Raw genomic sequence first — 15,890 nt, 5'->3', positions numbered from 1 at the left:
AATCTGGCTTTGTGTGCTGTAGAATGAACTTCAGCTTTGTTCTCTTTGGTAAATATTTGCTAATTATAAAGGTGTGTTGTGAGAATTATAAGGTCTAAGATATAAAATAAATGTTCATAAATGTACCAGGCAAACACATACATAAATATATAAACCACATGTCTGAAACAGTACAGGAAAACAGTCCTAAAGCCATTTTGACTCTTTCAGTGACCTCAAATATTCCTCTGCAGCTTGGATGGAAATGTGAAAAACCTCTCCATTGTCTCTGTGCTCACAAATCTTGCCTTAAGGGAACATTTGTGTATGAATAGGGTGAGCCTGTGATCTGGTATTTATCATCACAAAAGAATGACCAGCTCTCCAGGTAAACCCATTAACAGGTTTCCTGCCAGACAGGATTCTGCTGTAGACCGTCCCTTCTGTGATGTATGGATGATGTTTTGGGGGGTGGTCTTGAGCGGATAGTGCAGTGGGTTAAACCACAGAGCCTAGGACTTGCCGATCAGAAGGTCGGCGGTTTGAATCCCTGCGACGGGGTGAGCTCCCGTTGCTTGGTCTCTGTTCCTGCCAACCTAGCAGTTCGAAAGCACGCCCAAAATTGCAAGTAGATAAATAGGTACCACTCCGGCGGGAAGGTAAACGGCGTTTCTGTGCGCTATTCTAGTTCACCAGAAGCAGCTTAGTCATGCTGGCCACATGACCCGGAAGCTGTACATCAGCTCCCTTGGCCAATAAAGCGAGATGAGCGCCGCAACCCCAGAGTCGGCCACGACTGGACCTAATGGTCAGGGGTCCCTTTACCTTTACCTTGAGCTACAGGGTGGGCAATTTCAAAATTCTATATAAGGGCTTGCACACTCTTTGCAGATGACCTAATGGTCACAACACCAGACCCCATAAGCACAGCAAGCTCCCTAATCAGAGAACTCAACACATTTGCAATGGTGTCGGGCCTACAGGTAAATTTTACAAAGTCAGAAGCTATGTGCTTCAACACCCCTCCTCACACCCAAAAAGAACTCACGAAGGTCACCAAAATAAAACTCTGCCACACCAAGTTCAGATACCTAGGGGTACAAATAACCAGAAACCTCAATAAATTGTACCTCCACAACTACAAGCCCCTGTGGCGACAAATTAACAAAGACCTAAAGAGATGGAATAACATGAATTTCACTCTCTCAGACAAAATAGCCATGATCAAAATGATCACACTCCCAAAACTAACCTACCTATTCCAAACCCTCCCAATCTGGATCCCCTCAACCCAACTCTGCAGTTGGCAGAGAAAACTACACTCTTTCATCTTCTCACATAAAAAACCAAGAATAAGTCCCAAATACCTGCACCTCCCCACCTCAGAAGGAGGATGGGGAATCCCCAACATAGAAGCATATTACATTGCCAACCAAATACGCCATATAATCCCATATATACTAGAAGATGAGACAAAACAATGGGTACACCTAGAGAGGGACACAATTGAAAACACCTGCACCACAACATACCCACTCCTCCCAAACAAACTAAAGAAAATTCCCACAACACTTAACAGGTACACACAGACCATGCTCAAAGCATGGAAAACACAAATAGGCAAACTATCCCCAACCCCATCCCCACTAATCCCCCTGGCGTACCACCCATTATTCCACCATGCAGCACAAAAACCTCCAGATAAAAACCTGGCGAACCAAAGGCTTATATCGCCTAATAGACTTTTATAAAAATAACAAACCCTTGTCAATACAAGAAATACAAGACAAACTAGAAGACACCCAAATGACCTGGTTAACACAACACCAACTACATGCCCTCTTAAACAACCCAACAGTAAAATCAGCAGCAACTAGGCCCCTGACAACCTTCGAAAACCTCCTCCTAACAACAAAGGGAAACAGTAAAGGGACGGTATCCGCAATATACAAAATACTACTCCAAAACCCCGCAAATCCCCTAGACGCAATCAAAAAACAATGGGAGAATGACATAGGCTATGAGATTAACCCCACTCAATGGACCAGAATGTGGTCTAAACCCCCCTTTAAATCCATATCAACGAAAAGAAAAGAACTCACACTGAAACTCACCTACAGGTGGTACCTAACACCAAGGAAACTAGCGCTAATACAACCAGGAACATCACCAAAATGCTGGAGAGGGTGCACCTCCACAGGCACATACCTCCGCATGTGGTGGGAGTGTCCCAAAATCCAACCATTCTGGACAACAGCCATACAAGAAATATGTAAAATAACTAAGCAAGTATTAGACTTCATCCCAGAATTGGCCCTACTAAACATCTTCCAAGACAACAATGCCCATTTACACCACAAAGAACTCATAACCCACCTACTTTCAGCAGCCAGAAACACCATAACCAGACACTGGAGAGACCTGTCAGGAGTAAGCGTGGACCAATGGTACCAAATAGTATGGGAAACAGCCCTACTGGAAAAATTAACTAATAAACTGAAACTGACACGGGGACAAACAGAAGAAGACGCCTTCACCCCGGTATGGCTCCCCTTTATCACATACACAACCCAACAGGACAATGACAATAATCCACCAACAGCATACAAATCAATATGGCTAACCTGATCCAAAACACCCACCCACCCCACTCAAACACGAAAACAAAGATCACCACAGCCAATCACAAGCAAACAATCACACCCTAGGCCAACCCCAACCTCTCTCACCACCAAAGGAACACAAGTGAACAACACAAACAACGCTGACACCAAACTCTACATACATTAAACATAATAGAAACACCGCTACCCGACCCCACCCCCATCCATCTTCCCTCTCTCCACCCCCCCTTTCTTTTTTCTTTCTTTTTTCTTCTCCCCCTAATGCCTCAACAAATGAAACGGATTTGTAAAAATGTTACATTGGGGGGGGGGAATACGAGGCATTACACTTACACTGTAAAACAAGAAAACCCTTAATAAAATATTTAAAAAGGGGGGGCTTGCACACCATTGTTCTGGGTCCTCCTCCTGTCTCCTGTGTGTGGGGGAGCACCCTGTTGCAACAGTTAATAAATATCAGGCTTACTAGCTGCTTTGCTTCTCAATATTCTCTTGCTGGCCCCTGTTATTTTCTCCTACCGATGGAGAACCTACATAAGGACACTATACAGGCTCTTGGGTACCCCATAAGGGAAAAGGAACAGTTGTTTTTTTTCTTATAACAGGTGAATGGCTGAGTTATTATTAATTTTTAAAATAAATTTTATTAAAGTTTTTTTTAAAAAAAATATACAAATATCAGATATCTTTTTATCAAAGATAAAAACTTATCTAAATAAAAACACAAACCAAAATGAAGAAAATAAAAGAAAGGAGGGAGGGAGGGAGGAAGGAAGGAAGGAAGGAAGGAAGGAAGGAAGGAAGGAAGGAAGGAAGATAAAAAGAAAAAGCGTGGAGGGGGAAGGGGAGGGAGAGGGAGAGAGAACTTCTGGTTCTTTGTCTGCCAGATATATATATAGAAAATCATTCAAAATATCCACTCCAAGATAACACCCAACAAGATCACTTTCTATAAACTAATATATTCTTCAGTCCTCAAAGTGCATAAGTTCATTTTCTTTTTCACACAAAACTCGCTGAGTTATTCTGAAGACTGTTCTGGTGAAGTAATGAAAAACACTGTTTAATTTAAGCACTGGAGCATTACACCCCAGTATTTGTTTAAATTGCTAAGTCTAAAGTCCAACAGAATGTATTAGGACTGGAACACCAGGATATTAAAAGTACTGGTAAATTTATTCTTAATGTTAGGAATAAGGGAAGTCTAAATAGGACAGAGAGAAAGGAATCTGCAAACTGCATAAATTAAACAATTTGATTTTTTTTGGATTTTATCCAAAATCCTGCCTTGCAGTACAATTCTATCCATATATATTTAAAAGTGAGTCCTATTGAATTCTGTGGGGTTTACTGTCAGGTAAGTTGGGCTAGGATCTCCACGAAGCTCAGAGCAATGAATTATCCCATGTTATGATCACAACAACCCACCACAGGGCCAATTGGCCTTGTGGACTCAAGCTCAAAGGGGTCTCAGATTTAGACACTTGATAATTTGGGGGACATATGATACATTTTGCGACTTGCTTGATGTACATCATAACAAAATGTGACATATGCTATCTGCTAGAAAATGCTTTTTATTATATATGTAAAAAAATGATATCTCACTCTATTTTTAGTACCTTAATTTTTGTTTTCAGGTATTGCCATTTTTATTTTTATTACGGCTTCGGGCCTCTGTCAGGGACGGGACTGAATGGTGGAGACCGACCCCAACCTTCTACTGCACTTCCCAGAGAAGAAGGAGACAGTATAGATTTAGAACAGTGGTTTGCAGAAGGTCACAGTTCAGAGGCTGCAGTGGGGAGAAGCTGGGGAATATTGGGAGAGGAGTAGGAAGAAGAAGAAGCACTAGGGCAGAGACAGCTGGCAATGTCTTTAGAAAGCTTCTCAGATCCCCCCCCCATCCTGTGCTGCCCAGGGCGGGCAAGTTCCTGAGGGGGCAGGTTGGAGGGTACCCTCCCAGGTGCAGAATAGCTGCTCGGGTGCATGGAACGGCGCGTGTGCACCCTGCAGCCGGGGGCAGAGTGAGCCGCCGATGGCAGACATTTAGTGTGCCGCCCGCCTGCAACTCCCAAGCCTCCCTCAGCTGTCAAAATGGAGGGGGAAGGGGGAAATGTCACTGGCAAAGTGGCGCAGCTCCCTCACTTCCCCCGCTGGCTCGGGATAGGCTTGGGAGTCGCGGGTGGATGAAGTGCCAAATTTCACCCCCCTCAGCGAAGACACCCGGGGCAATCCGCCCCACCGCACCCCCTTCCTCCGCCCCTGCCCCCCTCACCCAGGACCCGGCGGGCATTGAGAGTAGGAGAACAGAAAGCTCAGAGGCAGAAAGCACAGATCAGCCGAAGTAGGGATTTACTTGGAGCAACGCCATTATCTAAGAGATGGCATTTCTACAACTCTCTCTGTGAATATTGAATAAAAGACCTTGGTAAGAGCTTCTTGTCTTTCCATTACATGCAGACTGTCAGGAGGGAAGGAGGTCAGATTCCCTGAAGCCTGACAGCCTCATACCCTGGAAGTAGCCCAGACCTCCTTAGACCTCTGAAAGGTCCTGTGTTAGCCAGATAGTGACTTGTTCAGGGCCACCCAGAAAGCTTTGTGGCTTAGTGGGTATTTGAACCCAGAGACCCCATAGGTGTGAAATAGGGAGGAAGGGAGTATTTGCATTTAGACAGATTTCCTTACCTGAGTCAAACACCCTTATCTTCAGTATCACACAGGATGCGACGAATTAGCCCCCGGTCATAACCGGCTAACACCAACAGAAGCATTTTTTTATTTCTTATTTACTGGCTGCTTCACTTCCAGCCGTTACTTGGTAAGAATTTGCTTCTGCACCACTTTGTACACTACTTGGGGGGGGATACAAATAAATAAATAATTCAGCTTGTAAACTCGAATTCGTTTTCCTCTAACATGATACATGGGTGTAGCCAGGATTTATGTTTGGGGGGGAGAGCAGGACACCCCCCCACCCCCATCAACATTCTCTGTCTGGCTCTGTCTAGAAGATTCAGAATGAAATGTCTCAGTCACAGTTGTTTTAAATTGCTTTCTTTTGACCCCAAGTGCTCAGGAAAATCTGTCAAAAGTTTCTGAAATTCTATTTTTTGTTAAGCTTTTTTTAAAAAAATATTTATTTTGCGGGGGTCAGTTTTCCCCCTGGCTTACGCCCATGTCTAGATATGATGAATGGACAATAAAATAAAATATTTCTCCTTTCCATCATACTTTTAGGAGAAATACTCAAGGCAGGAATGAACATGAGCGTGATATGCTTCCATATGTATAACTTGCTGGATTGTTTATTAGTTTTCCCTTCACCTTCTTACTTTGTTCTTCTGCTTTTTGCATCTTAATACCAGGCTGTGAAGTATCTGGAGAGAATGTCTTTAATTTATTTCCCCCCTTTGATTCTTCCCAGGGCAATCACATGCTCTAAGAAATGAAGGATAACGATAACAGTATACTTTTATCTGCCTGCAGGCATAAGGTTTGCAATGGGAGTACTGCTCATGCAGCAAAATGTTACGGTTCTAGAATAATGTCTTAAAACTGTGTGATATTAATAATGACTCATCATTAGTACCAGTGAGGAGCTGCCGGTATTAAAAACAGCTTTTTGCAAACAATGCCTTCCTTTCCATAGCTGGGTGTCATCAAACTCTCCATTGCACAGCTGAAGGCCCATCTTCCCAAATAATGTAGAAGTTAAGAAATCTGCTGTGAATTGCTTGCGCTTCCCCTGAAAGCTGTATATAAGGGTCTATGTTAAGAACTTAGATGAGGTTACAAAAAATAATTGCAGCCAAGAAAACCTGGCCCCCCCCTTTTTTTAAGGCTAAATTTTGGGCTGACATTGATTTTGGTTGCAAATGGACCAAACTCTGCTTATTTCTGCCATACATCCTGGTTTTCCTGAACATGTCCAGGAATCGGGCAGGCGGATTTTCGCTGAATCGCCAAAATGTTTCGGGAAAATGCAGACTTATGGCAAGCAGGGCAAGCGAAATAAAATTATCTTGAGATATATCTGTCGTTGCTTCAATGTGGGGGCATTTTTAATCAGACATGTTTAAAGAAGAAATTGCAATAGGAAAGAAATCCTGTGGAACGTTTCCTGTATTAGATATTAATTCAATCTCTTTATGGCCTCCTGCATCTTCCCAAGAGGTAAAATCTTATATGTAGCCATTGAAGAATAAATAAGACTCCGGGAAAGGACTTTCTGCCAAACTGAAAATTTCAAGAGCAATGAGGATTGCCTTGCTTTCTGCATGTTGTACCGCAGCGTAGAGCCAGCGTGGTGTGGTGGTTAAGAGCGGTAGTCTCGTAATCTGGTGAACCGGGTTCGCGTCTCCGCTCCTCCACATGCAGCTGCTGGGTGACCTTGGGCCAGTCACACTTCTTTGAAGTCTCTCAGCCCCACTCACCTCACAGAGTGTTTGTTGTGGGGGAGGAAGGGAAAGGAGAATGGTAGCCGCTTTGAGACTCCTTAAAGGGGGTGAAAGGCGGGATATCAAATCCAAACTCTTCTCCTTCAAAGGTTGGAAATGTAACGTTATAGTCCCAGTATTTGAAAAAGGGAATCAGAAGGGTCCCATGATTTATACATCAATCACCCTGATTGATAGATGAGCCCAAATTTATACAGCACATCTCCTTCAAAGATTAGAGCAGGCAGGCTTTGGGACAGGAACCCTTGATAATTACTCCATTTGATAATTTAATACACAGCAAAGTCTCATACTGCTTTTATTGACTTCATTGCTGCTTCTGATTCTGTATCTAGATTTCTGAGGATAAATTGTTTCAAAACAAATATTGATTTGAAGCTATTATTTTCAATCAGGCAGCTTTACAGAGAAACACATTTAAAGTTTTGAAAAGACTGAAATTCTGTTCCTACATGTGAGATTCCTATACGGTGGTGCCCCGCAAGACGAATGCCTCGCAAGACGGAAAACCCGCTAGACGAAAGGGTTTTCCGTTTGCGATGCGCTTCGCAAGATGAATTTCCCTATGGGCTTGCTTCGCAAGACGAAAAGGTCTTGCGAGTCTCGCCCTTTCCCCCCCACCGCTTTTTCCCCCCTTTTTCAAAGCCGCTAAGCCGTTAATAGCCTTCTAACAGCTTAGCCGCTAAGCCTTTAATAGCCGCTAAGCCGCTAAATCTCTAATAGCGCTAATCCGCTTAGCCACTAATGGGGTTGCTTCGCAAGACGAAAAAACCGCTAGACGAAAAGAATCGCGGAACGGATTCTTTTCGTCTTGAGAGGCACCACTGTATACGAAGGAGTCTGACCAGACCTTATCGTCATTCAATTTATTGAACTAAGTTTGTATAGCCAAAATTTTGATATGCTTAACACTATGGCTAGACCTGTGAAGATATCACTTTGTGCCAATGGTGTGATTTTATTTTCAACATCACAAGCTGGTATGAGATTACTGAGACAGTTTGTACAGAAAATTATCTAGTCATTAACAGTGCTAAATCCAAAGTACCAGTAGTAGTCTTGTTGTTGTTTAGTCATTTAGTCATGTCCGACTCTTCGTGACCCCATGGACCAGAGCACGCCTGGCACTCCTGTCTTCTACTGCCTCCCGCAGTTTGGTCAAACTCATGTTCGTAGCTTCGAGAACACTGTCCAACCATCTCATCCTCTGTCGTCCCCTTCTCCTTGTGCCCTCCATCTTTCCCAACATCAGGGTCTTTTCCAGGGAGTCTTCTCTTCTCATGAGGTGGCCATAGTATTAGAGCTTCGGCTTCAGAATATGTCCTTCCAGTGAGCACTCAGGGCTGATTTCCTTAAGAATGGATAGGTTTGATCTTCTTGCAGTCCATGGGACTCTCAAGAGTCTCCTCCAGCACCATAACTCAAAAGCATCAATTCTTCGGCGATGAGCCTTCTTTATGGTTCAGCTCTCACATCCATACATCACTACTGGGAAAACCATAGCTTTAACTATATGGACCTTTGTTGGCAAGGTGACGTCTTCAGGTTAAGAACAGTTTCAGGTTAAGAACGGACCTCCAGAACGAATTAAGTACTTAACCCAAGGTACCACTGTACGGACCTTTGTTGCAAGGTGATGTCTCTGCTTTTTAAGATGCTGTCTAGGTTTGTCATTCTTTTCTCACAAGAAGCAGGCGTCTTTTAATTTTGTGACTATACATCAATCTCGTAGTAGTCTTAGGTAAGTGAAAAATGTTGCACAACTAGTACATAGACTCTAAAGAACTAGAGCAAGTAAAATCATATTATCTAGGTGTAGTCTTTCCCTCTTCAAGATATTGGGCTCTACAAAAGAAATATGTGACAGAAAAATCTACCTTTCTTTTACAAGGCACTAATGAGAAGTGCATATGCCAAAGGCTGGATTTTGAACCTAGATTATATTTTTAGAATTTCTATTACAGGTCAAGGCTTGCCAAAAGAGCAGAAGAAATTATTTATGTACACTACAACGGTGGCTAGGATATTACTAGCCCAAAAATGGAAAGACGATAAGATACCAACGAAAGAAGAATGGCAAGAAAAAATGATGGAATACGCTGAAATGGCAAAGCTAACTGGAAAACTTAGAGACAAAGACAATAGAGATTTCGAAAAAGATTGGGAACCGTTTATGCTGTACCAACAGAAATATTGTAAAGAGGTGGACTCACTAACAGGGTTTGAGTAGACACTTACAACTAAGAAAACAAACACAGAAGTTAAGATGTAATAATTAGAAAACAACAAAGTGTAAGATGTAACGTGAAAAAATATGGTACAAAAATGATAAGAATATAATAATATTTAACTAAAGTATTATAAAATTAAGGTAGAATAAGATAGGCAGGAGAAGCAAATATTTAGAGAACCCAAAGAGGAACTTGAGGGAAGTCATTGGGATTCATATACGCTTTTTGTGATAATGATGTTTGTGTTGAATATAAAATTGTAAAACTTAATAAAAATTATTTACAAAAAAGTAGAATTTCTAGTTGTTTTAGCAGAAACAAGCACAACATTTTGTTGCATTTAGGTATATTTTTATGTGAAGTTTTAGATGTTTTTTAATTTGGATTTTTTTACCTGATCTATGGACTCAATCAATAAGAAATTATATTTTCCTCATTCATTATCCCCCCCAACCCACCCCCACCACATTTCTGGAAAAGCTGTGGCTTCATTTCTGTACCTAGGCCAGATAATGTTGCATACCCTGTGCTCCTGTGCATTTGGCGAAATTTACTAGTTTCTTGGACAACTCTATCAGACAGACAGCAGAATTGAGCTAGGACAGCGAATGGAAGAGGCAAGTATCAGGGCAAAATTTTCCCACAAGGGCTCATTCCCTGGGTATGAAAACCATCCCTTTTTTTGCTGCCAAGTGAAAATATATGAGCAAGTCCACGCCCCCTTTTGGCACAGCTTTACCTGTTATGGCTAGCTGGGTCACAAAGAAAGTCATCCTGGATTTCCTCTTCCTCCTCCAGGTGGAGAGCAAAACAATGGAGTTCCCCACAACCGTTATGACGAAAAGAATCCAAAGTGTAACCAGCTGTTCTGTCTGCAGAGAAAGAAAAGACTGTGGTAAATGGATGGATCCAGTTGAAGCAGATGCTGAGCTGCAGTTAAGCACATTACCCAAGTGGCAGAAAGATGCGGCGGTAAAACTTGTGCTTGATTAATTCTGTATTTAAAAGCCTTAGTCATTTAAAGCCAAAATTAACCTTCTTTTTTCTGTATAATTTTTTACATCTTACATTTTAGAATATTCATTTAAACAACCTTAAAATATCTTTTTTTTTAAAGAATATTTATTAAATTTTCAAATTTTTTTAAACAAACAAACAAAAACAGAACAAACAAAAACTTTAACAAAAACATAAAGTTCATAAATCATACTTTTAAATAACAAATTTCTCAGACCTCCTCATACTTCTCCTCCTTGTATCCCAATTAAGGTTATTTGTTCAGCAAATCCTTCTTTTAAAGCATTACAGCTTATAACATTACCTTATTTTTCAAACCCTTTTCCCCCCCATCTATGTTCCTTTATATCATTACAGCTAGAAACCCCTCAGTTTCAATCCAACACCATTTAACTTTCCTTAGTTTTACAGTATTTCTGTAAATAGTCCTTAAATTTTTTCCAGTCTTCTTCAGCCGACTCTTCTCCCTGGTCACGGATTCTGCTCGTCAATTCTGCCAGTCCCATACAGTCAATCAGCTTCATCTGCCATTCTTCCAGAGTGGGTAGATCTTGCGTCTTCCAATACTTTGCGATGAGTATTCTTGCTGCTGTTGTAGCATACATGAAAAAAGTTCTATCCTTCTTTGGCACCACTTGGCCAGCCATGCCCAAGAGAAAGGCCTCTGGTTTCTTCAAGAAGGTATATTTAAATACCTTTTTCAATTCGTTATATATCATTTCCCAGAAAGCCTTAATCCTGGGACACGTCCACCAAAGGTGAAAGAATGTACCTTCATTTTCCTTACATTTCCAACATTTGTTGTCGGGCAAATGGTAGATTTTTGCAAGCTTGACTGGGGTCATGTACCACCTGTATATCATTTTCATAATATTCTCTCTAAAGGCATTACATGCCGTAAATTTAATCCCGGTGGTCCACAACTGTTCCCAGTCAGCAAACATAATATTATGACCAACGTCTTGTGCCCATTTAATCATTACAGATTTAACCGTCTCATCCTGAGTATTCCATTTCAGCAGCAAGTTATACATTTTTGACAAAGTCTTAGTTTTGGATTCTAGCAATTCTGTTTCCAATTTAGATTTTTCCACCTGGAAACCAACTTTCTTGTCCAAATTGTAAACTAAACAACCTTAAAATATCAATGACTTCCCTTCTTCTCTTTTCATAGTTCATTTTGCATAACATAAATCCCTGCATATTTTATATATGCATATATATGGTAATCTAAACCATTTATATATATGGTAATTTATATATTTGTTTAGATTACCATTTATATATATGGTAATCTAAACCATTCAGTATTCCACTATTACATCCATCAAAACTTATTTACACTTGAATTTATCTTCACGCTGCCCACGTTTTCTAATGTACACAATTTCCCCCCATATATTCAATAAACATTTTCCAATCTTCTCTAAACGTATGTTCTTCTTGTTGTCTTGTTCTATATGTTAGGTCCACAAGCTGTGCATATTCCATCAGTTTAAGTTGCCATTCTTCTTTAGTTGGGACCCCACTCGTTTTCCATTTGGGGGCTAACAAAACACGGGCCGCAGTAGTGGCATACATAAATAACCTTTTTTGACACCTGGGAATTTCCGTCTGAATTTCCCCAACAAAAAGGACTCTGTTTTGTTTTGTTTTGGAAAAGTACTTTAAAACACTTTTGTTCAATGCATTACGAATTATTTCCCACAAAATTAAACTTCTTATACTATAAGAAGAAAGCGTCTTAAAAAGCAGAGACATCACCTTGCCAACAAAGGTCCGTACAGTGGTACCTTGGGTTAAGTACTTAATTCGTTCTGGAGGTCCGTTCTTAACCTGAAACTGTTCTTAACCTGAAGCACCACTTTAGCTAATGGGGCCTCCTGCTGCCACGCCGCCGCCGAAGCCCGATTTCTGTTCTTATCCTGAAGCAAAGTTCTTAACCTGAAGCACTATTTCTGGGTTAGCAGAGTCTGTAACCTGAAGCTTATGTAACCTGAAGCATATGTAACCCGAGGTACCACTGTATAGTTAAAGCCATGGTTTTCCCAGTAGTGATGTATGGAAGTGAGAGCTGGACCATCAAGAAGGCTGATCGCCGAAGAATTGATTCTTTTGAATTGTGATGCTGGAGGAGACTCTTGAGAGTCCCATGGACTGCAAGAAGATCAAACCTATCCATTCTGAAGGAAATCAGCCCTGAGTGCTCACTGGAAGGACAGATCATGAAGCTGAGGCTCCAATACTTTGGCCACCTCACGAGAAGAGAAGACTCCCTGGAAAAGACCCTGATGTTGGGAAAGATAGAGGGCACAAGGAGAAGGGGATGACAGAGGACGAGATGGTGGGATAGTGTTCTCAAAGCTACTAACATGAGTTTGACCAAACTGCGGGAGGCAGTGGAAGACAGGAGTGCCTGACGTGCTCTGGTCCATGGGGTCACGAAGAGTTGGACACGACTAAATGACTAAATAGCAACATACTATATAGGGATGCTTTCTAGCAACAAAAATGTCTTGGCGGTGCTTTTTAATTGCTTTAATTGCTGTATTGTGAGCTAAAATAGGCTATTCCTGTATTCTGGGCACCACATCCCAAAATACACCATTGCCAAAGGCAAGGATACTGCTGGAGATGTGCAACACACAGAAATGTACGAAAAAGTGTCCCCAATGCTTTGCTATCATTCATGCTGACAATGACTCAAATTAAGTTTTTTTTAAAAAAGTAACAAAAAATGTTAAACTGATTCATGATTTCTACAACTTTTTGAATTGCAAGTCATAGCTTAATTTGTAGTAATTTATTTCAATAGTTCTTTTAGTATCCGTGGGGCTTTACAATTCTTCTAAGAATGCTACGAGCAGTTAATAATAATAAATATAAGTAATAAATGATGGATTTTAATACATACAACAAGTAGTATTTTTTATTGATGTGATTATTAGTAGTACCATTTATTTATTTCCCCCCAGAAGTGCATATCCCAAAGGCTGCCTATAAAGGGAAACACTGGATTTGGCGCTTCAATCCATATCCTATGCAGAGGACCATACTGCATTTCACCTTTTCCCTTCTCATTTTCTGCTTGCCTAATATGTGAGCAGCAGCTGCCTGCATGAGAGCCATAAATGGCCTCCTTGCACGAACATTGTCCTGGCCAGAGTCACCAGACCCTGTCCTGGAAGTTGGAGGTGAAACTTGGGTGAACACAAGAACTGGTACCTTGGGTGCTGTGATGGCCTGGGAATCCGATTCAGAGGCAGAACCTGAGGAATCCCAGCCTGCACAGGAGTCCCTGCCTCCAGAACCAGCTGAGCTGAGGCAGGGGCTTGAACCTGAAGGGCCCTCACCTGTGCCGGGTCCTCAGGAGCAGACACCAGCTGAATCCACTCTGGCTCTGGAGGTGATTGAGGACCCATTGCCTGCAGGTGCTCCTCTCCCAGCCCTGTCAGGGGAAGGTGAGGTTGCCTCTGGGTCCAGTAACCCTCTAGCCTCTCCGAAGCTGCAGAGCCTCAGGGCAGAGAGGCGGAGGGAACTAAGTTCTCACAGGAGGAGTGCTCGCCTCCAGGCCAGGGGAGGCGAGTCACCTGTGGGCCGGGACCGCCCCTGGCCTCAGAGGAGATAAAGGCCAGTCAGCCCAGTCCCACATTGCAGGAGCAACATCGTTGGTAACCTGTTCCTGCCAGCACCCTGTCCTGCTCTTCCAGAGTTCCTGACCATGCCCAGCTCCTTGCCTTGGACCCCGCTTCGCCCTTGACAGACAGCCTCCAGACCCTCGACCGAGGACCGGACTCAGACCACGCCGCACGGTAACACCCCCGGGACCAGCACAGGTGCAGCAAACAGTTCTGTTCTGTTGCGGGCTGCTCAGCCTTTTGCTGTTTACACTTGGCCTAGTCCATCCTAGCAGGAAGGGGTGTGTGGTGAGGGTGGGCCGCCCCGGGTGTCACCACTGAGTGGGGGTGACAAAATGTCGGGTGGCACTCACCGTGGGGCCTGCAGCGTGCCCGAGCCACGCGTCTCTCCTGGGAGTGACACGATGGCTTGGGTGCCCGCAGGGTCTGCGCTGCCCCAAACAGTCCACCCGCTGCCTCCCCATCAGCTGTAGGGTGGCTGAGTGGAAAGAGGCAGGCAGATTCCTCTGAGGCCCTGAGGAGTGTCCTGCCCCAGCTGGCCCCACCCCTGGGTGCAGGGCACACGCGCCAACCCAAGTGCTTGATTGGCTTGCTCCGCCACTGCATCTAGTACCCATTGCCTTGTGGGACAACTTTGAGAGAAATAATAATAATAATAATAATAATAATAATAATAATAATAATTTATTTATACCCCGCCCATCTGGCTGGGTTTCCCCAGCCAGTCTGGGCGGCTCCCAACAGAATATTAAAATACAAAAGTCTATTAAACATTAAAATATTAAGAGCTTCCCCAAACAGGGCTGCATTCAGATGTCTCCTAAAAGTTTGGTAGTTGTTCTTCTCTTTGATATCTGGTGGGAGGGCGTTCCACAGGGCGGGTGCCACTACTGAGAAGGCAAACCCTTCACAAATCCGGAGGGGAGTCCCTAGGCCAGGGGTAGGCAACCTAAGGCCCATGGGCCACAAGCGGCCCACGGGGGTCGTTTAACCAGCCCACAAGCCATCCCCGAACCGAACCGCCCCCTCGGCAAGTCCCTGCATGCTGCGCTAAACCAGTGCGGCATTGGAACTCACTTCCACAGGGCTGGAAATCGCGTCTGCGGAGATGCCAGAAATCATGGGCGCACACACGCAATCTGGCCCCTAGAGGGATCTCCGCTGGAGTGAACCAGCCCAGGCGAGGTACACCTTGCTGACCCCTGCCCTAGGCAGTTGGATGGCGCCTTGTATACCTGCAGCCAAGCTGGTGCCAGACGTCTTGCTCTGCTTTCCTTTGGACCACATCAGCAAGGCTGAGAGGGAGGTCTTGTCGACTGGGCAGCCCAGGACTTCCAGACACACTGCCCAGACTTGTGCCTTAAAGAATGCCACCAATGCAGCAAAAGTAAGGCAGGATGCAGCAGTTATGGCTTACCGGTTTCTGCAGCCACAGCAGGCGCTGTGATTTCCCAGTGGTTTAACTTCATGCCCAATGGAGGCACACTCCATTGTCTCATGAGACAGATGGATGCCATCAAAAAAAGTCCACCCAGAAACATGCCAAACACGTTGGTTATCCACACTCCTTTTGTGTGTGTGTGTAGAAGAGCTCCACAACCGGGACGCGGGTGGCGCTGTGGGTAAAAGCCTCAGCGCCTAGGGCTTGCCGATCGAAAGGTCGGCGGTTTGAATCCCCGCGGCGGGGTGCACTCCCGTTACTCGGTCCCAGCGCCTGCCAACCTAGCAGTTCGAAAGCACCCCCGGGTGCAAGTAGATAAATAGGAACCGCTTACTGGCGGGAAGGTAAACGGCGTTTCCGTGTGTTGCGCTGGCTTGCCAGATGCAGCTTTGTCACGCTGGCCACGTGACCCGGAAGTGTCTCCGGACAGCGCTGGCCCCCGGCCTCTTGAGTGAGATGGGCGCACAACCCTAGAGTCTGTCAAGACTGGCCCGTACAGG

General features: G+C 43.8%; 1 protein-coding gene across 1 annotated transcript in view; it reads right to left on the bottom strand.

Annotated features, from left to right (window-relative positions):
* Nucleotides 1-15,890, bottom strand: part of NPSR1 (neuropeptide S receptor 1) — a 90,554-nt gene that overhangs the window by 65,442 nt on the left and 9,222 nt on the right. Inside the window, exon 2 of the mRNA XM_053409553.1 lies at nt 10,034-10,166. Coding sequence (XP_053265528.1) covers nt 10,034-10,166 — 133 coding nt within the window. The remainder of the gene's footprint in view (nt 1-10,033; nt 10,167-15,890) is intronic.

The sequence above is a fragment of the Podarcis raffonei genome, chromosome 12 (genome assembly GCF_027172205.1).
Source record: "Podarcis raffonei isolate rPodRaf1 chromosome 12, rPodRaf1.pri, whole genome shotgun sequence".
Lineage (NCBI taxonomy): Eukaryota > Metazoa > Chordata > Lepidosauria > Squamata > Lacertidae > Podarcis > Podarcis raffonei.
Note: the sequence above shows the minus strand (reverse complement) of the source record. Positions and strands in the feature narration are given on the sequence as shown.